General features: G+C 43.4%; 1 protein-coding gene across 3 annotated transcripts in view; it reads left to right on the forward strand.

Annotated features, from left to right (window-relative positions):
- Window positions 1-23,372, forward strand: part of TMCC3 (transmembrane and coiled-coil domain family 3) — a 239,276-nt gene that overhangs the window by 105,352 nt on the left and 110,552 nt on the right. Inside the window, exon 1 of one of the 3 annotated variants that reach the window (XM_075124283.1) lies at window positions 18,861-18,914. The exons of the other annotated variants lie outside the window; for them this stretch is intronic. Within the exon in view, the coding sequence (XP_074980384.1) occupies window positions 18,912-18,914 (3 nt within the window). The 5' untranslated portion in view covers window positions 18,861-18,911. Of the gene's footprint in view, window positions 1-18,860; window positions 18,915-23,372 lie in introns of those variants that run through there. 3 annotated transcript variants of the gene reach the window in all.

The raw sequence follows: 23,372 nt of genomic DNA on the forward strand, positions 1-23,372 counted from the left end.
ACAAGGCCATTGAGGAGAAGCTAAATTGATTCTTTGAATCCTCTTTACTGCAGAGGAGGTGAGGGAAATTCCCACCTGAGCCATTGTCTTTAGGTGACAGATCTGAGGAACTGTCCCAGAATGAGGCATCACTAGAGAAGGTTTTGAAACAAATTGAAAAACAGTAGTAAGTCCCCAGGACCAGATGGGATTCACCCAAGAGTTCTGAAAGAACTCAGATGTGAAACTGCAGAACTACTAACTGGAGTATGTAACACTTCAATCAGTTTCTGTACCAGATGACTGGAGAATAGCTAATGTGAAGCTGATTTTTTAAAAAGGTTCCAGAGTCAATCCTGACAATTTCATACTGATGAGCCTGACTTCAGTACCAGGCAAATTGATTGAAACTATAATAAAGAACAGAATGATCAGACACAAAGATGAACACAGTTTGGGGAAGAGTCAACGTGGCTTTTGTAAAGGGAAATCATGCTTCAACAATCTACTAGAATTCTTTGAGAGTGTCAGTGAACACGTGGAGAAGGGTGGTGAAGTGTGTCACGGAGGTCTAATGGAGATCGCAACTGTGAATGCCAGTATTAGGTCCAAACTGGACAACCACTCCCAAACCGGTGGTATATTCTATGGTTAGATTTAACCAAGCGAACAATATTTGTGTGATCCTGGGTCACTTTACTTGCTCACCATAAAGCCACTGACAGTCCCTTTAGCGTTCCAGTCTCATTTACCACCCAGACCAACTGGACTACTGTGATGAAAGTTTATTAAAACCAGAAATCACTACACATTAGGTTCAGGGGTGCTGGAACAATTTTTGTAGTGGGGGTGCTGAGAGCCATTGAACCAAACTGTAAACCCTGGATATAATGTAAACCACTTTAAACGAGGGGGTGCGGCAGCACCCCTAGTTCCAGCACCTATGATTAGGTTACTCCCAATCCCAAAGGATCAGTCACTCACCCCAGGTCACCAGATGCTCATAATCTCACCAAAGACAAGGCTGCCAGCCAGTCACTTCAATAACTAACTATAGTTTATTAGCTAAGAAAGAAATGAGAGTTATTCAGAGGTTTAAAACAGGTAAATAGGTGAATGAAAGCTTGTATATCCAAAATGCTAGCAGGGATGTTATATCTGCTAGTTTTTTATCAGTCTCTCTGGATTTGCCCAAATAGTATTGGGGACCTCAGACCTTTGTTCGGAATTTTCCTTGTGAAAGGTCATCATTCCAGAGATGAGGTAGGAAAGAGGTAATCAGGGGCCTTTGTTCTTGCCTTTTATATCTTAACCCCTTTTCTGGAAAAATCCTGGCTGTGCCATGGAGTTAGGCCTTCATTGGCTACATGCTGGGTTACAAAGCTCCAAAGTGTAAGTGCTCTTCCACCAGCCCTTCATTTGAATTGCAAATCTTTGCCTGCCTCGTCTGTGTGGAAGTGATGTAGGAGGTGTATCTGTGACTGACAAGCAGGAGGGTTTGTTTATAGATCTTTTGATACTCTGGAAGAGCTAACCTGTGGGCGTTTCCCAGACTCACAATTGGTTTGAGTTACAACCACATAGAAAAATTTCATAACTCCATACACAACATTGAAATACACCTTATAACTAGATAATAATACACAGCAGATTGTATCTCTTCCAGTGATACCTTACAAGGCATAGTTTGTACAAGTTTTATCACACTTTTGTAAAAGTGGCAACCATATTAGTGTAGATGGCCAGCTTCTACAGTATATAGCATCATAAAATGGATATACTGTACTTGGATTTTCAGAAAGTGTTCGACAAGGTCCCTCACCAAAGGCTCTAAAGCAAAGTAGGCAGTAAGGGGATAAGAGAAAAAGTCCTCTCATGATCAGTAACTGGTTAAAAGATAGGAAATAAAGGGTAGAATTAACAGTCAATTTTCACAGTAGAAAGAAGCAAATAGTGGGGTTGACCAAAGATCTGTACTGGGACCTGTGCTGCTCAACATATTCATAAATGATCTGGAAAAATGGGTAAGCTGTGGGGTGGAAAAGTTTGCAGATGGTACAAAATTACTCAGGATAGTTAAATCCAAAACATACTGCAAAGAGTTCAAAAGAATCTCCCCAAACTGGGTGACTGGACAATAAAATGGCAGGTATTTAGTGTTGATAAATAGAAAGTAATGCATATTGGAAAACATAATCCCAACTACACATACAAAATGATGGGATCTAAATAAGATGTTACCGTGCGTGAAAGAGATCTGGGAGTCATTGTGGATAGTTCTCTGAAAACATCCGCTCAATGAGCAGCGACAGTCAAAAAAGCTAACAAAGTTAGGAACCACTAGGAAAGGGATAGATAATAAAACAGAAACTATCATAATGCCACAATATAAATCCATAGTATGCCCGCACCTTGATTACTGAATGCAGTTCTGATTGCTCTATCTCAAAAAAGATCTATTAAAAATGGAGAAGGTGCAGAGAAGGGCAACAAAAATGATTAAAGGACTGGAACAGCTTCCCTACGAGGAGAGATTAAAAAGACTGGGACTGTTCAGCTTGGAAAAGAGATGATTAAGGGGGGGGGCTATGACAGAGGTCTATGAAATCATCATAAATGGTGTAGAGAAAAATGAATAGGGAAATGTGATTTACCCCTTCACGTAACACAAGAACCAGGGGTCACCCAATGAAATTAATAGGTATCATGTTTAAAACAAACGCAAGGAAGTACTTCCTCACACAACGCACAGTCAACCTGTGGAACTGATTGCCAGGGGATGTTGTGAAGGCCAAAAATATAAGTGGTGTCAAAAAGAGTTAGATAGGTTGATAGAGGACAGGTCCATCAATGGCTATTAACCAAAATGGTCAGGGATACAATCCCATGCTGTGGGTGTCCCAAAGCCTCTGACTGCCAGGTGCTGGGGACTGGACGACAGGGGATGGATCACTTGATGATTACCTGTTCTGTTCATTCCTTCTGAAGCACTTGGCATTGGCCGCAGTTGGAAGACAGGATACTGGGCTAGATGGACCATTGGTCTGACCCAGTGGGGCCATTCGTATGTTCTTCCTGGTCAGAAAACAAACATGCTCAATTGAACTTTTCCTCAAAACTTTCGATGACAAGATGAAATTTGGTTTGGCTGATTTTTCATTTTTAAATATATTTTATGTATTAACTACTGATAGTGTGTTCAAGAGAGAAATTCTGAAAATACTTAAGGTGACACCAACCAACTTGGCCCTGGGACTTCTGGATCTTAATACATGAGCTGCAACTGTCTGAGCTTTCTTACCCACGGCTGTAGCAGGCTCATAAATCTCTTAACACTGGATGTGGACAAAGTGACATAGTGAGTAGGCATATATTATAAAACATGTGAGTAATTTTGCTTGCATGGATAATCTCATGGAACACAGGGGGACTACTCATGTGAGTCCAGAAGCACAGGTTGACAAGCATTTGGAATCATAGAACGTCGGGCTAGAAGGTACCACAAGGGTCATCTAGTCTAATCCCCTGCCAAGATGCAGGATTTGCAGGTCTGAGTCCAAAATGGAGATTGTGCCTGGCCATTGAAAGTCCAAAAATAAGACTTTCTGTAAGAAAAATGTTCTTAATAAAAAGAAAAGGAGTACTTGTGGCACCTTAGAGACTAACCAATTTATTTGAGCATGAGCTTTCGTGAGCTACAGCTCACTTCATCAGATGTATACCGTAGAAACTGCAGCAGACTTTATATACACACAGAGAATATGAAACAATACCTCCTCCCACCCCACTGTCCTGCTGGTAATAGCTTATCTAAAGTGATCAACAGGTGGGCCATTTCCAGCACAAATCCAGGTTTTCTCACCCTCCACCCCCCCACACAAATTCACTCTCCTGCTGGTGCTAGCCCATCCAAAGTGACAACTCTTTACATAATCAAGTCGGGCTATTTCCTGCATAGATCCAGGTTTTCTCACATCCCCCCCACCCCCATACACACACAAACTCACTCTCCTGCTGGTAATAGCTAAAGCCCCTACTCTACTTGCGCTATATTGATGACATCTTCATCATCTGGACCCACGGAAAAGAAGCCCTTGAGGAATTCCACCAGGATTTCAACAATTTCCATCCCACCACCAACCTCAGCCTGGTCCAGTCCACACAAGAGATCCACTTCCTGGACACTACAGTGCTAATAAACAATGGCCACATAAACACCACCCTATACCGGAAACCTACTGACCGCTATTCCTACCTGCATGCCTCCAGCTTTCACCCTGACCACACCACACGATCCATCGTCTACAGCCAAGCTCTGCGATACAACCGCATTTGCTCCAACCCCTCAGACAGAGACAAACACCTACAAGATCTCTGTCAAGCTTTCTTACAACTACAATACCCACCTGCAGAAGTAAAGAAACAGATTGATAGAGCCAGAAGAGTTCCCAGAAGTTACCTACTACAGGACAGGCCTAACAAAGAAAATAACAGAACGCCACTAGCGGTCACCTTCAGCCCCCAACTAAAACCCCTCCAACGCATTATTAAGGATCTACAACCTATCCTAAAGGATGACCCAACACTCTCACAAGTCTTGGGAGACAGGCCAGTCCTTGCCTACAGACAGCCCCGCAACCTGAAGCAAATACTCACCAACAACCACATACCACACAACAGAACCACTAGCCCAGGAACTTATCCTTGCAACAAAGCCCGTTGCCAATTGTGCCCACATATCTATTCAGGGGACACCATCACAGGTCCTAATAACATCAGCCACACTATCAGAGGCTCGTTCACCTGCACATCCACCAATGTGATATATGCCATCATGTGCCAGCAATGCCCCTCTGCCATGTACATTGGTCAAACTGGACAGTCTCTACGTAAAAGAATAAATGGACACAAATCAGATGTCAAGAATTATAACATTCATAAACCAGTCGGAGAACACTTCAATCTCTCTGGTCACGCAATCACAGACATGAAGGTCGCTATCTTAAAACAAAAAAACTTCAAATCCAGACTCCAGCGAGAAACTGCTGAATTGGAATTCATTTGCAAATTGGATACTATTAATTTAGGCTTAAATAGAGACTGGGAGTGGCATTATGCAAGGTAGCCTGTTTCCTCTTGTTTTTTCCTACCCCCCCCCCCCCCAGATGTTCTGGTTTAACTTGGATTTAAACTTGGAGAGTGGTCAGTTTAGATGAGCTATTACCAGCAGGAGAGTGAGTTTGTGTGTGTATGGGGGTGGAGGGATGTGAGAAAACCTGGATCTATGCAGGAAATAGCCCGACTTGATTATGTAAAGAGTTGTCACTTTGGATGGGCTAGCACCAGCAGGAGAGTGAATTTGTGTGGGGGGGTGGAGGGTGAGAAACCCTGGATTTGTGCTGGAAATGGCCCACCTGTTGATCACTTTAGATAAGCTATTACCAGCAGGACAGTGGGGTGGGAGGAGGTATTGTTTCATATTCTCTGTGTGTATATAAAGTCTGCTGCAGTTTCCACGGTATACATCTGATGAAGTGAGCTGTAGCTCACGAAAGCTCATGCTCAAATAAATTGGTTAGTCTCTAAGGTGCCACAAGTACTCCTTTTCTTTTTGCGAATACAGACTAACACGGCTGTTCCTCTGAAACCTGTTCTTAATAAAGGGTGTCATTCACTGCTCTCTCAGCTCTCAGAGCACCAATATTCCACTGCAGGCAGAATTCAAACGTGTTATTTTAGACACAGTATAGTTCTTTCATATGCTGGGGAAAAGGGCATATTGGGCAGGATGCAGAGAGAACCAGCAGGCATTGTTCAAGCTTTAGTGGGAGAAGTGGGGAGACTGTCATTTATTCATTATTTATCTATTTTTGAATATTAATGAGTAATTCTAATGGTAATCAGTCACTTTCTCTGGTTGGAAAAAACTGGCATATGATAACAACAGGATTAGATCTTTAGGGAGTGCTGGGTTTTGGTCAATAGAGACATTAGGAAATGACTACTTGAGCATTGCTAAAATGTTGTTGGGTAAATAACACACAGCAATGCTATTTCCTTTATTCAGATGAGCAGTTCAGTCATTTTGACTGATGCAGCCCATTTTGCCATATCCCGCAGTGTCTGGGAAAAACCTGCTTTCCCAGGAAATATTAACTCTGTGTGTGTGTGCGTAGGAGATAGAACCCAGGGGTCAGTTTCTGAGCTGTACCTTAGACCCACGCTGTGAAGCCACAGCCACTGGATGGGGATGCAGGAATTTAAGGCGCTGTTTTGTGCTGATTGTGGCTCCTTTCTGAACCCAGAGGAAAGTGCTCTGCAGGTTTCCCCCAGACCTGAACCACAAAGGGGTATTCCAGAGCAGGGTTAGGACACAGGGGGCATAACCCCATATACTTATGCATGCACACCCCATATTGGGCAGACAGATTACTCCTGCTCATGACAAGCAATTGGCATGGGAGGCGGGGGTAGGGCTGCAGCTAGCCAGATGACAAGCAAGTAAATAGTGTGTGCCTGTTGGAGGGTGTCTGCTCTGGAGCCAGAAGAGGTACTGCATACACCCCTCTGCATGAGCAGCCAATATGTGTGTGTGTGTGTGGGGGGGTGCACTATCCTGCTGCTTCCCCACCAGGTGGGGGCGGAGAGGGGGAGCAGAATATGCCCACCAGGGTGGGCAGAGACTAATTGTGACCATCTGCTGGGCAGCTCCTTGTGCCCTCCCCCGTGCAAGGCAAGGGAGTAGCCAAGTACCGTCTATCATAAATGTTTACTTTCAAGCCATCAGCGAAGCTGATCTTTCATCTCTTGGCTTTCCCTCAAACCCACCACATGCTCTGCTGTCAAAGCCCCAGTGGTTCCGTATCTGTCCTTTAGGGTGGCCACCTCTGAGGTACAAAACCCCAGGCTATCCAGGAAGGTGCTGAGCCCAGAACACTGGACATGTGGCAGTGTGTACTGTGCATCCTTATAGGTTTCCCAGGACAGTTCCCTCAAAAAACAGACAATCCTGGGAACACCTGGGCAGGTGGCAACCCTTACTGCCCTTCGGTGTTTGTTTGTGTGGTTTAGTCCCTTGCCTTGTGCTCTCCCTTTTCTTGTCCCCACTCCACATTTTTCTCTGCTTCTGTCATCTCCTATCGCTGTGTCTCCTGTTTCTATTCTCATGCCCTCCTCACAGTCCTCCTTCCACCCCTGGACTCTTCCTGTATCTCTTGTGCTTCCCCGTTCTGAGGTGATTTAGTGGGGAGGAGGGCACCTGCTGGCTTTTGCTCTTTGCTTGCTGGCTCCTATACTCTGCACCAGTGGTAAATGACCTCGCTCCATTGAAGCCAGTGGAGTTATGATGACGTGTACCAGCTGAAGCTCTGCCCCAGTTGGAGACAAATGGCATGGGAGTGGGGCAGCCGGGAGACAGTACACAAAGGAGTCAGCTAGAGGCTCCCAGCAGCAATGGAAACATGATACCAAATGTGGGCAGGAGAAGAGGGTTTGCTGAGAGCTTTTTGACAGGGGCTCCATTGCAGCAAATCCAACACTTGTTTAAGTGGGGGGTCTAACACTGTGGTATAATCTCCTCGGGCTTGATGAGCTATGGAAGCTATGAATACAGCTTCTTTAGTAGGTACTTTAGCACAAATGCTGCTATGAAGAGCTTTTCAAATAATGATATGCTGCAATTTCACTAATGATTTAAAGAAGCTCTCTCCTTGTCTCTGAGTATGAGATCGAGATGGTGAAACCGTGTTCACAATGGCATCCCACAAAGTATTAGCTTTACAAGTACATCTTGTTCCTGGCTCATTCCAGAAATCTGCTCTTTGCTTCGCATTCTAGCCCTTCAGCTCTGCTACTGTCTGTCTGTAATTAGTACCAATGTTACACTATCATCATTGTGTTCAGCTTATTGGTTGTCTATTTCTGGGTATGACGTTGCTCAGTTTTACATAACTTGTTTCTGATTTCATCAACAGGCAGAACTCTGAATATAAAATAACTGTTTAGGACTGTCATTGTAGAACCATACAGATGCTGGTTAAAAGCTATTTAAGTAGAAATAGCTGAAACAGAGAGAGTAGGATCCTCCCTTTCCTACTCAATTTGGGCATGTCGCAGGCACAGAATCGGAGGGCCTGGGGCAAACATGGCATGGGCACCTCAGTGCCCAGAGCAATTCTGATGAAGACAGACATTTCAGAGCTAGTTTGGTCGAGTTGGGGACAGTTGAGGACTTGCAGATCCTGTAGTGGGGTCAGGTAACATGTTCTTTCTGGTAATTTCTGTGTTTCTATGTAGACCCAAGGTAAAATATTCAAAAGCTCCTAAGTCCCATTGTCCAAAGTGACTTAGGAGCCTAAGTTTTATTGAAGGTCAATGGGAGTTAGACTCCTAAGTGCATAAATCACTTTTGAAAATAGGGCGTAGCCTCCTAAATCGCTTAGTGCTTTTGAAAATGTTATCCCCTAGTGCATCCAAAGGGGAGTGGTATTTTAATAGGTGCTCCATTTGTTGAGCATCTTACAGCTAAATTGTTGGGAAATTATTGTTCTTCTCAGTTTTTGGATGAATAAAGCAAACACAAGGGCCTGAGTCTCCTTACAGTCTCCCTGGTGTGAATCAGGAGTAAGTGTTTAAGCCAGTGGAGCTATACCAGTGTAGAATGGGCATGACAACAGAATCAGGCCAATAATCAATCGGGTTTTACCAGTTTGACTCTTAACATGTAAATAGATCTCAGTTTGAATTTAGGAAGAATCTCTGAATTTTAATTCTCAGATGATTGTTTTTCTTAGTTGTCCTTGATATATTTTCATTGCATTTGCTGAAAAATATGGAAGCTATCTGGTGGCTAATATACTACTATTAAATTTCTCTCATTATTATTGGGATTTAGAACCCGACCAAAAAACCCCTGAAGTTAATGGAAAAACTCCCATTGACTTCAAAAAAAGAAAAGGAGTACTTGTGGCACCTTAGAGACTAACCAATTTATTTGAGCATGAGCTTTCGTGAGCTACAGCTCACTTCATCAGATGATGGTTAGTCTCTAAGGTGCCACAAGTACTCCTTTTCTTTTTGCGAATACAGACTAACACGGCTGTTCCTCTGAAACCATTGACTTCAGTGAGCTTTGGATCGGGTCCTTCCTTATCAAGCTGATAGTTTCTTTAAATAGATAGAGCAAGTGAAGCAAACACTCTAACCTAGCTGATAAAAGACCAAGTGTATGCCATGTGTAGCTACATTAATTTCCATGCACTTACATTAAGGATGAATTTTGCCAGTGTGTTTACCTTACTGCTGAAACATGTTCAGTTACTTTGGGGACGTTATTTTGGTTAAAGATTATTCATATCTATTTTCTCATGTACTGTCAGTGCTTAATATCGTCACCAGGAAATGTTCTCCATACAAGATCACAATATCCTCCCGCACGAGCCCATTGGAGCCCTTCAGACAGGCCTTCCTGAGGTCTGCTGTCTGGGCTTGCCTGCACCCTACCTATGTGCCATGGAAAGGGTCTCTATGCTTGTCCTGCATAGTCTGGTGTAGAAAGCCACTGTGGAGGTGGGCCACGAGAGAGGCTGAAAACCCACATTTATGTGGATCCAGTGGTACAATCCCTAGCTCTGAGGGATTGTGGTCATTATTCCACTCCATAGGCTGGGAGATATGGAAGAAGTACTAAACCACTGCCTTGCTTATGGGCCCTCTGGCAGGCAGGTGGTTGAATGACATTTTCCCAACTACTTTGCTCTCCACTGCATAGAAGCCAGATACTCAGTCATTATGCAAGTGGAGTGAAATAGCATGCAGACTAATTTCCTGACTAAGGAGCTGGATTTGATCTAGACATGCACTGTGTTTGAACTTGACAGCTCATGTTTTGCATCATTCTCAATATACTTCTGTATTAATAGCAAAATACGGTAGCCCTCTAGTGGCTGTAATATCTCAGAATTCCAGTAAGTATTAAACAAAAGACTGTGTAGTTTAGTAGATAAGTGGCTTCTTCACGTTTCAAAGGGATTCTTCAAATCCCATGAAGGTCTGAATTGTATTTAAAAGTCCTATTAATCTTTTCTCCAGTTGTCATTATAGAGTAATTAATTCTGCTCACATTTCTAAAACATAAAACAAAAAACAAGACTGATATCTGTTACTAAACATGTAAAAAACCCAGCACAATTGGAAAAGAAGCAGTCCAGACATATGAAGATTTAGACACTGATTCTGAAAGCCTTCCTGATGAGGAACTCCCTTTGAAGTGACGGGTACTTCCTCACATGAAGCTGTGCAGGACTGATCTCAGCTCTTTCTATCTATGACAGAAACAGTTTGGCCATTTAAATGCTCAAGATAAACAGGAACATAATTAGGGCAAAATTAGTTACTTCTCCCTAATTCACAGTTCTCATGTGTATGTTTAAGAACCCAAAAAGTGGACAAAGTTGAGTGGTTTTTAGAGTTGAGTTAAAAAATGGTGCAGTGGATGGAGCACAGAATTAGAAAACACAAATTCTGGGTTCCAGCTCCAATTTTGAAAACTGACTTCCTATATCACCTTGAGCATGTCACTTAATTTACTAGAGGGATTAGGAACATCATCAGAAAATAACAAAATGATATTCATCCTGGAAAAATGCAAGGTCTAGGGCAAAATACTCTGGAGCAGTTTTGTTAGGAGACAGAAACTAGGGAAGAAGAATGCTGAAACATATCTAGGAATGATAGTGGAAAGTCTGCAATTAATATTAATTATTTTTAACATTAGCACCCTGAGATTTCAATAATAATACATCAGTACTTAGATTTTTCTATAGCATGCATCCCTGTATTATTTAAACAAGTCAGTCAGCTAATTTTTGCCTAACTCGCAGGAGTATGAGACTTAATTAATTGATATTTGCAAATAGCTATGATATTCTCTGCTAGAAGATGCTGTAGAAGTGAAATTTTAATTTCATTATAATTATTTGGCAATTAGTTTTGATGATCTTTAATTGGGTGCCATAAGTCAGTTGATCTTCCCAATACACACACACTCTCTCTGACTTTTTCCAGGTGTCAGTACATATGTTAAGTGTTCATGCCCAGTAACTACTTTTCAGAAGGAACTTTAGTGGCATTTATAAAATTGCATTGCCAGCAACATCCATTGTTCAAGGCATGAGTTCACTTTGCTAGGGAAGATGACAGGCCATTTGTAGACTGGCACTGACATTCTATATCCTCCTATCAGAAGGGAAAATGTCTTCTATGATAGCAGCAGCTGGAGGTAAGAAGAAATAAGAAAAATTGAAAGGATAAAAATTCAGTCTGAGAAAATGGGGTTGGAAAACTCTTGAGTGCTGCTTAAGCATCTAGCTGCAGCAATTGCTGCCTGCCTTGCCCAAGAGTGAATCTCTTACAGCAGCAAATATGTGAAATTAATAGCACTAATAAAGCTACTATCTTTTACACACTTGAGTAAGGCCATGAAATGCTAATGCAGTTGCTTACTAGAATGAAAACCTGTATGACTTAAAAAAAAAAAGGAGACTGCCAAAAGGACAGAACAGAAATGTTTATCAAGCCAGCTTTACTATCTCTAGTTACTTGTACAGCTGCCCATTTACAGTAAAGGAGAAGAAAAACCAGCCGTAGAAACTTGTTTACTCACTAAATATAAGTATAGATTCATTTTTCTTAAAATAGCGTTTAGCTTCTCTGATCTTTGGGAAACCATAGACTTTTCCAGGAAATGCCACCGAGCATCTCCTGATCATAGTTTTCAGTGATGTGTGATTAAACACATGCCTTTCAGTTTCCTGGGGCAAAATCAGCCTTCTTGCAATCCAGTTGGCTTCACTGTCTTGCTCCACTTGAATCCCTTGCCCACTTCCACCTGCGTTGAGTTTGTCTGTCTGTTGCTATGCTTCTAGAAAGCTGGCTAGATTGTCGGGCTCAACGGGTAGTTATCAATGGCTCCATGTCTAGTTGGCAGCCGGTAACAAGTGGAGTGCCCCAAGGGTCGGTCCTGGGGCCGGTTTTGTTCAATATCTTCATAAATGATCTGGAGGATGGTGTGGATTGCACTCTCAGCAAATTTGCGGATGATACTAAACTGGGAGGAGTGGTAGATACACTGGAGGGGAGGGATAGGATACAGAAGGACCTAGACAAATTGGAGGATTGGGCCAAAAGAAATCTGATGAGGTTCAGTAAGGATAAGTGCAGGGTCCTGCACTTAGGACGGAAGAACCCAATGCACAGCTACAGACTAGGGACCGAATGGCTAGGCAGCAGTTCTGCGGAAAAGGACCTAGGGGTGACAGTGGAGGAGAAGCTGGATATGAGTCAGCAGTGTGCCCTTGTTGCCAAGAAGGCCAATGGCATTTTGGGATGTATAAGTAGGGGCATAGCGAGCAGATCGAGGGACGTGATCGTTCCCCTCTATTTGACATTGGTGAGGCCTCATCTGGAGTACTGTGTCCAGTTTTGGGCCCCACACTTCAAGAAGGATGTGGATAAATTGGAGAGAGTCCAGCGAAGGGCAACAAAAATGATTAGGGGTCTGGAACACATGAGTTATGAGGAGAGGCTGAGGGAGCTGGGATTGTTTAGCCTGCAGAAGAGAAGAATGAGGGGGGATTTGATAGCTGCTTTCAACTACCTGAAAGGGGGTTCCAAAGAGGATGGCTCTAGACTGTTCTCAGTGGTAGCAGATGACAGAACAAGGAGTAATGGTCTCAAGCTGCAGTGGGGGAGGTTTAGATTGGATATTAGGAAAAACTTTTTCACTAAGAGGGTGGTGAAACACTGGAATGCGTTACCCAGGGAGGTGGTAGAATCTCCTTCCTTAGAGGTTTTTAAGGTCAGGCTTGACAAAGCCCTGGCTGGGATGATTTAACTGGGAATTGGTCCTGCTTTGAGCAGGGGGTTGGACTAGATGACCTTCTGGGGTCCCTTCCAACCCTGATATTCTATGATTCTATGATTCTCTAAATTGTACACCACTATCCTGGGTTAGGGGATTACTATGCATTATGCTGATTTATTTTTCAACCTTCAGTCAGATGAGTAGGGTGCTGATGGTAGAACTTTGTGTGATGCTGGCTGATGGCAGCATGAAGATGTTTAAACTCTCATGCTGTGGCAAAGGAGAGGGTGAGGATCCACGGGACTAGAACCTGAGCAACTATTACATCTACACCACCGCCTGATATCTGTGGCAGAGCAGCAATTGGCTGTGACCCTTGTGGACCCAAGCACCACAGGATGTGCCCCATACAGAGGGCCTGATTGGCCGTGCTCCCAAGGTGCCTGCGTGGCCCAGGTGCACTACCTAAGCCTGGTAAGAACACCAGGAAGTTGTCTGTGCAACTAAGTGGGTCCTCAGTAGACTGCTATGACACACCCTGCTCCTTCATCTTGCTTTGGTTCCTGGCTTCTCAATCCATCTCTGATCCTGGCTTCCGACTCTGGCTCTGACCGTTGGTATGGTTTCTGATTCTGGCTCTGACCCTTGGCTCTCTGACCTTACCCATTAGGCCCAATTCCAGGTTCATTCACTAAGCATGACTTAACCAGCCTCAGCCGTGACAAAGAGGTTCTTTGCTTTCACCATAGCATCCACATAATCTCAATAACCAGCTGATTTCTTCTGAATGTCTGACAGCCTGTTTCATACTGGCTGTATACTTGGTGGCCACTGAGAGTTCCTTCCATTGTGAGGATCTTGCTAGTCATTTTGAGGAGAAAATAGCTTGGATTTGATTGAACAGTCTGTGTCCATGGAGGCAGAGTATGTGTCATGCAAGGAACAGATGCTACATATTCTCTCTTTGAATTTTAGCTAGTTAGGTTGTGGCGGTGTTGGAGGAATTTTTTGTCAGAACCTGTACTCTGGACTCATGCTTTCCTGGCTGGTGGACACTAATGTAGAAATGCTGGGACCAGTGCTAATGGAGAGTCGCAGCATCTACCTGAAGAAAGGCAGGCTTCTGGCTTCACTTGGTGTGGCCTAGGCCCTAAAAGCTATCACTTGGCATTGACAATCTGGCCTACTATCATTCTGTGTTAAATATAGTTTTGGGGTTAAGATTATTGAAATGGCTGTGATCAGATAACTCACAGTATCCACATGCCTCCAATTTCCTTGACTCGTGCTAATCTGTGTACCAACCTGGGTATGATGCAGAGATTGTGCTAGTCGCACTGATTGATGATTTCCTCCTAATGATGGACAAAGATCAAGCACCATGTTGATGTTAGTAGAGCTGTCAGCTGCCTTCAGTACTGATGGTCATGGAGTGCTAGTGACACACCGATGCACCTTGAGGAATGGATGAGTTTGCTTGCAAGTGGCTTCATTCCTAGCTCATGGGAGATCCCAGAGGGTGGTGTTGAGCAATTGCTCCTCTTCACCAATGGGACTGTCATAGGGAGTTCAGCAGCGTTCCATCTTCTAGTGCAAAGTATATATGAGGCTGTTTGATAAGCAAGGAATGCTTGTTAGTGGGCTTCAGTGTCTTCCAAATGCATGGCATTTTGTATGTTTCTGTCTCTTACAGCTTGGCTGGTGCAGTTGAGCACCTCTTTCAGTGTCTGAGATGGGGCATGGATGACAGCAAGCCGGCTGCATCTCTGTCTAGATAATACAGAGGTAGGAAAAGTAACCAGAAGATATGAACATATCTCTGCCCCTCTGACTGAGGGAGGGTGTTTGCCCACCACTTGTTACTCGTGGTCATAGCTTGAGACTTTGATTAGGCTCCCAGTTATTGTGGATAATCAGCTTTCAGCGTTTGAGACCTGTTTCATTTGCATCTGCCAGGAGGCGGTGACCTTTCCTTTCCAATGTAAACCTTGTTAGCATGATTCATGCCTTTGTCATCTTGAGACTAGATTATTGTGATGCGTTATGTTTGGGACTGCATCTTAAATCCATTCAGAAACTGATGCTAGACCAGATAGTGGCAGTCCACCATTAAGTGCAGTATTGCTGCAAGCATATTGCATTGACGTTTTGTTATCTGCACAGGCTGCTCCTGGCTTTCTAGGTGGAATTTAAGGTATTGGTTTCAACCCTAAATAGTCTGGTATCGATCTACTTGAGAGAGACCACCTGTCTTCCCATGCCACATTGACAGAGTTGAGAAAGTAGACACACCAAACAACTATGAGTCATTTCTTCGTTAAACCAAGGCCATGGGTGTATTGGTGTGGTCTGCTAATCATTGAGACAATACAAGGGGTCAAGCTTGTTGCTGTTACACTTTAACCTATGTGACTGTTTGTGCTGTGTAGCAATGGTCAGCTCTGCACTCTAGCAAGAAAAGGTGTTAAATGATTAATTTACTGACAGCATGGCTGTTCTGTCCCGTGGTTAGATCTTTGTGCTCCACATTGATACCCTCACATTCAGCCAGGTCAACTCGCTTTTTAGAGGTGATATGGGAGGAGTTCCCTTTGAGTTAAATATTATTTAACTGATATTGAATTACATTCTAAGAGTACATGTGGCATGAATGGGTGCAGCAGTTTAAATAAAGGCACATAGGAATTGCCACGTTGGATCAGACCAGTGGTCCATCTAGTCCAGTCTCCTGTCTTCTTCAGCAAGGTGTAAGAAACCCTGCAGATGGCAGTTATTAATGTGCCCACAGAGAAAGTTTCTTCCTAGCCCTCCTGAAGCTTGAGGGCTTATACCCCTGACAAACCTCTTTAAATGTTCTTAAATATTATTTTAAATTCATGCTTTTATAACTGGATGTTCTGTTATCCACATACCAGTCTAAAACTTTAGCCCTAGAAATTCTGTTGGCTTCCCTGGTGAATGTGACACCAATGTGACAGGTTGGCAGGGGCTAGAACCCAGCATGAAGCTGCAGTTATTTGTGCTGACTCATGCTGGAAAGTGGGTCCTGTTAGCTCTGTCCCAGGTATAAGATGGTTGGAGCATCTCTTTGAGGTATAGAGAACTCGAGATTGGAGAGAGAGGGGGGTCCTGTGAGGAAAACCCTACAAACAGACAAACTCAGGAGAAAGCTTACACTGAGATTTGTTTTCTTGGTATTTATATTAACAGTACTTAACTTATTCTGCTTACGGTGGCACATTCCTGTGAGTTACTGAACGGGCTCTCAGAGCACAGTGATACCTGTGTACTGAGGAAGTTGTCCAAGGCTGAGTGACAACACCTTTGGAGCCTGTTGCTTTTAAAGGCATCAGTTAATCATACTTGGGCTCTGCTAGCAAACAGATTTAGGGGTGAGTAGGATCTGCTATGCCTTGCTGTGTAACATGCTGACTCTGAGTCAGCTGTTCAACCTGCTACATGCCTCACAGTAAGGGAGCTGCTTAAAAACATTTTAAACAGTCCAAGTGAATATAATGGGTGTCCCAGGTACTTATCGTAACCAAGCCTATTTGACTGCCAACCACAAAGGACGTGAACTTTCTTTGTGTTCTCTGTTGATCAGACTTTTTGTTTATCAACAGGTATTACCTGCTGTATTGAGACGTACTGTGACAGAGGAGGCACTAGTCGTACAAGACATGGCATGTGCAGCAATGTACAGGCTGTCCATCCGTAGTAAACATAACATAGCCCTTAATATCAAGTTCAGTGGGCAGACTAGGCAAAATGATTAAATGGTTTAAGCTCTGAGCAGTCAAACAACACAGGCATAGGTGTAGGTATCCGAGAAACAATCAACCTTGTCTGTGAGAGTAAGGGCAGGTCTACACTACCGCTCATATCGATATAGCGTACATCGCTCAGGGTGTGAAAAAGCCTGCCTCCGCCCCGAGCGATGCAAGTTACACTGACCTAAGTGCCGGTGTGGACAGTGCTATGTTGGTGGGAGACGCTCTCCTGCTGACAAAGGCATCGCCTCTTGCGGAGGTGGAGTAATTTTATGCTGACAGGAGAGAGCTCTCCCATTGTCATACGGTGTCTTCACCAGATGTGCTAATGCAGTGCAGCTGCACCAGTGCATCTGTGCCAATGTAGTGCTTCTAGTGTAGACTAGCCCTAAGATTATGTTTGGAGAGACCGGGTTCCCAAGTCCCAAACGAGTCCTGTCCTGTCCTGGGGTTGTGTGTCTACCACGAGTGGACTGTGCCATTGCTAGTTAATTTGCTGGGATGCTGATTCAGTTAACAGCAGGAGCCAAGTTATTTCATTCATCCACTGTTGCTGACACACACCCACTGATTGGAAGTAGATTATCAAGGAATTGGGACGAGCACCCAGGAGAGGGAGAACTCAGACATGAAGGAGATCAGGAGGGTAACCATTAGTGGAACTATTTATGGAAGAAGTGGACTTTGGGGGGAGATTTGAAAGAGGAAGGGCTGAATGCTTGGTGCACTGCTTTAGGGAGCATGTACCAGAAATGAGAACACAGGAGAAACAAGAGTGGGAAAAGGATACAGTGGGAGTAGATGGGCATGGGAAGTTGTCAGAGGGAAGGGAGCAAGTGGGAGCTGGGAAGAAATTGGATCAGTGTAGTCTAGAACTTGGTGGTGAAGAGTCTAGAAGGCAATGCAATGAGTTGGAAGCAGAAGACAAGTGTTAGTGAAATTCTTAAAGAAAGGGGAGTGACATGGTGAAAGTAGCAGCCACAGAAGATGGTTTTAGCAGCAGTCTGCTGAGTGGGTTTGAGGTCAGAGTCAAGGAGGCCTTAGAAGAGCAAGGTCCAATATTTAGCTATTTAGAACCTAGTTAGGTTCTTATCAGGTGCTCATCACACACATGCATAGGCGCCGACTCCGTGGGTGCTCTGGGGCTGGAGCACCCGTGGGGAAAAATGAGTGGGTGCTCTGCACCCACCGGCAGCCAAGCTCCCTGCCCCACTTCACCTCCTCCTCCCCTGAGCGCGCTGTGTCCCCACTCCTCTGCCTACTTCCCAGCGCTTGCTGCCGCCAAACAGCTTTAGCAAGCTCCGGGAGGGAGGAGCGGGAACGTGGTGCGCTCAGGGGAGGAGGCGGGGCCGGGGCGGGGATTTGGGGAAGGAGTCGGAATAGGGGCAGGGAGGGGGCGGAGTTGGGGCGGGGACTTTGGGGAAGGGGTTGGAATGGGGGCTGGAGGAGGTGGGGCAGGGGTGGAGTCAGGCGGGGCTGGGGGCAGAGGGGGGTCAAGCACGCACCGGCGCCAGTAGAAGTTGGCGCCTGTGCACACACGGGCATTTGAGTTAAGGCAAGAGATGACCAAATTGTACACTGAAATTTGGTGGAAAGGCTGGAAGGAGAGATTGCAATAGTAGTGCAAACAAAAGCTTGGATGTGTGGGGAATAGGAGAGGGAGAAAGGCTGCTCTGGTGGTTAAGGCATTGGATGGGGATTCAGGATATGTTGGCTCATTATCCAACTCTGCCACAGACTCTCTGTGGGACATTGGTAAAGTAAAGAGTATAGAACGGGAATAATACCACCACCTTTCTGCACAGGGTATCATGAGGATACTGTCATTAGCTCTTAGAAGCTGTTCAGATAGTACAGTGATGGGGCCATTTAAGTGTCTAGATAGAGTATTCAGCTCAGGATGTGGCCTAAACCGAAGGGTGAAGGGGTGGAGTTCTGATTCTTTAGTGGTAGAAGTGATGTTTCCTGATGTTTGTTATATAAAACCCATATGCTGTCGGGAAGCTAGATACAGTAGATTGATCAGCTGGAATGGGTACACTGTGTGTAGCTGCAGTGCATGTTGCTTCACCAGGATCTCCACCTTGACATGGAGAAGACAAATATCTGTGCCTGTCCAGTGTTGGCCTCACTAACAAGGTTGAAAATGAATGACACTTAACGGTGGTTGTTTTTTGTGATGTGGACATTTGTTCACTAGGAACTGGAGACCCATGATTTCCCACAGAAAGAATAAGACAGGAACTTCTGTTTTTCTCAGAGAAAGAACTACGCTGGAATAGTCTGATACTGAGCACCAAATGGTGAGTCTTGAGTCCAAGTTAAAGAAGTCCCTAAAGTCCCTAAAAGATCATTACAGCATCCATTGAGCCATGATTGTGTTATGACCCCTGACTTACTATGCCCTAAAGCATATTCCTCTCCTAAATGCACAAGGAGTAATCTCCATCCCTTTTGATGAAGATGTTTTCCAGTATCTACTTGGTGTTATTGAAATGAGCAATTATCATATAAACTGCTGTAAACGAGGCAGTCTGTTTAATGACTGAAGAGCAAGAAAAAGAAAACAATATACACCTAATCTGTACCCAAAGTACATGCCTATTATGTAATGATATTTCAAGGTCCTAGATTCATTTGACATATTTTTAATTAAGGCCTAACATTGCACTGTGCTGATACCCCAATTAACTTGGACTGACACTAATGAATTTGCTAAGTGTTTTTTTTAATATAATATGTTACTATCCAATTGCTGTAGGCACAGAATGAGCAGGAGTGCTAGGAAGGAACATATGCAGTTGCACTGATAATTGTGCCTAATTGTTTTGACGTTATCTAGGGGCCTGATCCTGCAAGGTCAAATCACTGAAGTTAATGAGAGCTGAGGACCCTAAGAACTGGACAGGGTCAGGCCCATAATGATCAATCAAGTATTTTAGCTTTCTAAAAACATCAAACATTGTTCATTGTCAGTGAGCACTTAGGCAGTACTGTCTGCTGGTTAGAGCAGACAACTGGCAGTCAAGACTCTAGGTTCTATTCCCAGCATTGCTGGAGCTGTATGACCTTGAGCAAGTGACTATGGCCAATATTTTAAAAGCATCTACTAATTTTAGATGCATCAGATTGTGGCTGCAGCATGTGATATACCTTGGGCCTGATTTTCAGAGGTGTCAAATCCCCTCAGCCAGTACTTCCAACCCAGGTGCCCCAAAATCATGTCATGAAATTGACATACAAGTAATGAGATTTTGAAAAATGGATTCTTCACCATCTGCTTTGTGAGCCATTAGGTTACCCTCAAGTCATGTTTCCAAGGTTTTCTCTGCTGCCATGAAGGCTATAAATGTATTTAATTATTTTAAATGAAAGCTGCAATTTTCACCTAATCACATCACCCCGAAACCAAGGCTTTAAGTAAGATACCAAATATCATGAGATTTGCAATAAAATCATGAGTTGGCAACACTGAGTTAGCTATATCTAAAAGTGGAAGTGTTACGTGGTCAGTTCCTCTTTAGGATCTGCACATTAAAGAACGACAATCTCTTTAGGATGTACACCCAACCCCCAGTAATGCACATGGATGAAGTTATGCCCCAGCACATTTCCAAGGCCCAAGCATCATGGAACTGATGTAGTTCCTCTGTGCTTGGATGCGGGGAAGGAAACAAGGATGCCTGGAGCAGACCCTGGGCACTTTTCTCCAGGACAGGGTACAGGATGGCTTTAGGAACAGGGCAGGAAACAGACTGGGGACTGGCTAGTAGATCAATGACGTATGGAACCACTGACCTCAAAAGCCTTTTTCCCCTTAGAGGTATTGTGCAGAATGTATTAGGAGCTCAGATATGTAGCAAGGCAGGGGAGTTACCACACACAGGGTTTTGATAAAGTATGGAATGAACTTAAATTTGACCAAATTCAGTCTAGATCAGCGATGCAAGAGGCATTACACTGTGAAATGTACACACACTCCTCCCTGTGTCTCTCTGTCTGGAAAGCATTAATGCTATAAATGTTCCGCCTCCCTTGCGGGAAATGAAAAGGCGGTTGGCCAGCACAGCCATACGTTTGACAAAAGCATTCCCTTTATTTCTTGCTCTCTGCATCTATTAAAAAAAGCAGATCTGCTTCTCCCCTTTTGTCTTGCTCCTTCTGTGAGGAGCGGTATGGCCGTGAGGCACAGGCCTGGGAATCACAGGCCCTTGAGTTCTCACCCTAAATGCCATCAATTCACTGCATGGCCCTGGGCAAGCTGCCTCTAGATGAATGATGTGGGACACCCAATATTAGAGGCGGCTTCCGAAAATATGGACCTCAGTATTCACATTTTAAAAATAAGGCTGTTAACACTTAACATCGCTGTGAGGTGGATAGGTATGTGGAATAGTTATAACTTCTTATTGCAGAGCGCTTTGCAGATGCAGAGTACGATTAAAGGGCTAAGCATCATTATCCAACTGCCCTTCCTGTCACGAAAACTCCACTGGCCAAAGTGAGAGAGAATCAGGCTTCTACACTGATGCATACAAAGAAAACAGTTTTTTCATAGTATGATTATGCTGCATGTTACTTGTTCTTGTCTGACCCACTCCCTAGCACTAGACAAAGAATCAGTGCCCTCTCATCTACACAGGCTGAAAGAGTTCCACAAACCTTACCGATTTGAAGAAGCTCTGATCCTGAAAACACTTATGTATGTGTTTTAAGTTCCTATTTATGTTTAATGGGACTACTCGCATGCTTAAAAATTAATGACACATGTAAGAGTTTGCAGGATCAGGACTTCAGCTGGGATTGTAGGGATACAGACCAGAAGAACATTACTTCTTGCAGTGACTGGTACTTTATTAGACCTGTAGGCAGACTCCTTGTGGGTTGGCTGGTCAAACAGTACCTCGGGTAACATAGGCACAGTGTCATGAGACATTGGTTATACTGAGATCCTCTCCCTATCAGGATGTCTGCTGCCTCTGTACAACCATAACCAAGAATGGCATGTGCGTGCTTACTGCATATACCATAGACACTACACAATTTGCATGATGGTTGTTTGCTAGGATACAAAACTAGTGCTTTGTTTAAAAGTGGTAGTTTAGTTTCCTTAGCTAGAGGTGAATTCATTACTCAGAATGGATAAGCTAGTAATAATTATCCATGACTCTCCTGTGATAATTACTATTGTGGTTCACAAAAATTATTTCTGTCATGGGGCAATTTAATCCGTGGTTACTTCCTAACATACCCTGACACCATCTTCTAATGTGCAGTGTTACCAAAAAACCCTTTGCAATCCCTATATGTAAAAGCTTGATACGCCATAGCTGAATAGTCGAGACACAAAGCTTTGGAAACTACAGATCTAATGCATTTACTTTTAAATTTTGTTTTCTACAAATATGGTGCAACTTATAGTAATATATGATTGATGGCTCCAGTAAAGTCTGCTGGGATCAGGGTAGTCTGTGTGGTGTAAGCTTTTGTTTTGAAGGACCAGAATGGAAATGAGTTGTCTTTAGAGTAGGGCTGTTGATTAATCGCAGTTAACACATGCGATTACCTCAAAAAAATTAATCATGATTAATTGCAGTTTTACTTGCACTACTAAACAATAGAATACCAGTTATTAAATATTTGGAGCTAAATATGTGATACGTTTCCCCAGCTCTCTGAAACGTGTAGGCAATAATAAGGTAAAATTAGGAAGGGTGTATGTGGAGACCGAGTTTATTCACAGTAAACCACCACAGTGTCTCAATTATTGTAAAATAAAAGTTAATTAAAAGGTCTAAAAGCTCCCAACTTTAAACTCTGACAATAGTGGATTGCTTTCTTATGTCCCTGGTCATCCTTTTTGATCATGTAAGAAAAGCTAAACTGTGGTGGATCTGTATGTCTTCATATTACTATTACTCTTGGTAGAAAACGGTGTTAACAGTTAATAAAATGAAAGCACTTTGTTTCTCACAATTGAGAATATATTTAATGTAAGTCTTTTTTGTCACTTATGATCACATTTTACTTTAAAAATAGGCTCGCCTTGAAGTTCTGGATTTGCAGGGATGTAGAATGGTCACTTACTTTAAAATTAGACCACTTGCATATGATGAAGCCATACATTTCTATGTCGATGTGTAATGTTTACTCACATAACATTAATGCACGATAAAAGGCCTGTCAAATAAATGTTTTTTGATTGGGCTGAATACATTTTGTATAGATACATATGCTGCACTGGTTTGTTTTCAAAACAAAGATATCACAGTTTTTGTCTATGGAATAATTAATAGCATCAGCTGCAGCTTAAGCATTAGTCACAGTGATTTAGTTTTGTCAGTAATTCTGTAAATAGGGGCTGATTTTGATCTTACTTAACATGGTACAAGGATTAGTGAGGCAAACTGGTTTTTAAAAATTGGTTAGGGGTAGGAGAATGAACGAGTCCTGCAGCTGCATTGCATGTGCAGACTTCAGAACAGCAAAAAGTTGGAGAAGACACCCTCCCCCCACCCCGTGGTTGCACCTAGCCATCCATCAAAGGAAATGATGTTACACTATTGTAAAACCAGGATAAGTTAGAGCTGAATCAGATCCCTACTTGGAAAATGTTGGCCTGTGTTGAAACAGGGTTATCTAAAGTTGGGCACCTAAATCCATATTTAGGAACCTAAGTGAAAAATAATGTGATTTTAAGAGGTGCTGAACACCCATAACTCCCATTGGCTTCTAGGGTGTAATGAGGATAAGCACATCTG

The sequence above is a fragment of the Caretta caretta genome, chromosome 1 (assembly GCF_965140235.1).
Source record: "Caretta caretta isolate rCarCar2 chromosome 1, rCarCar1.hap1, whole genome shotgun sequence".
Lineage (NCBI taxonomy): Eukaryota > Metazoa > Chordata > Testudines > Cheloniidae > Caretta > Caretta caretta.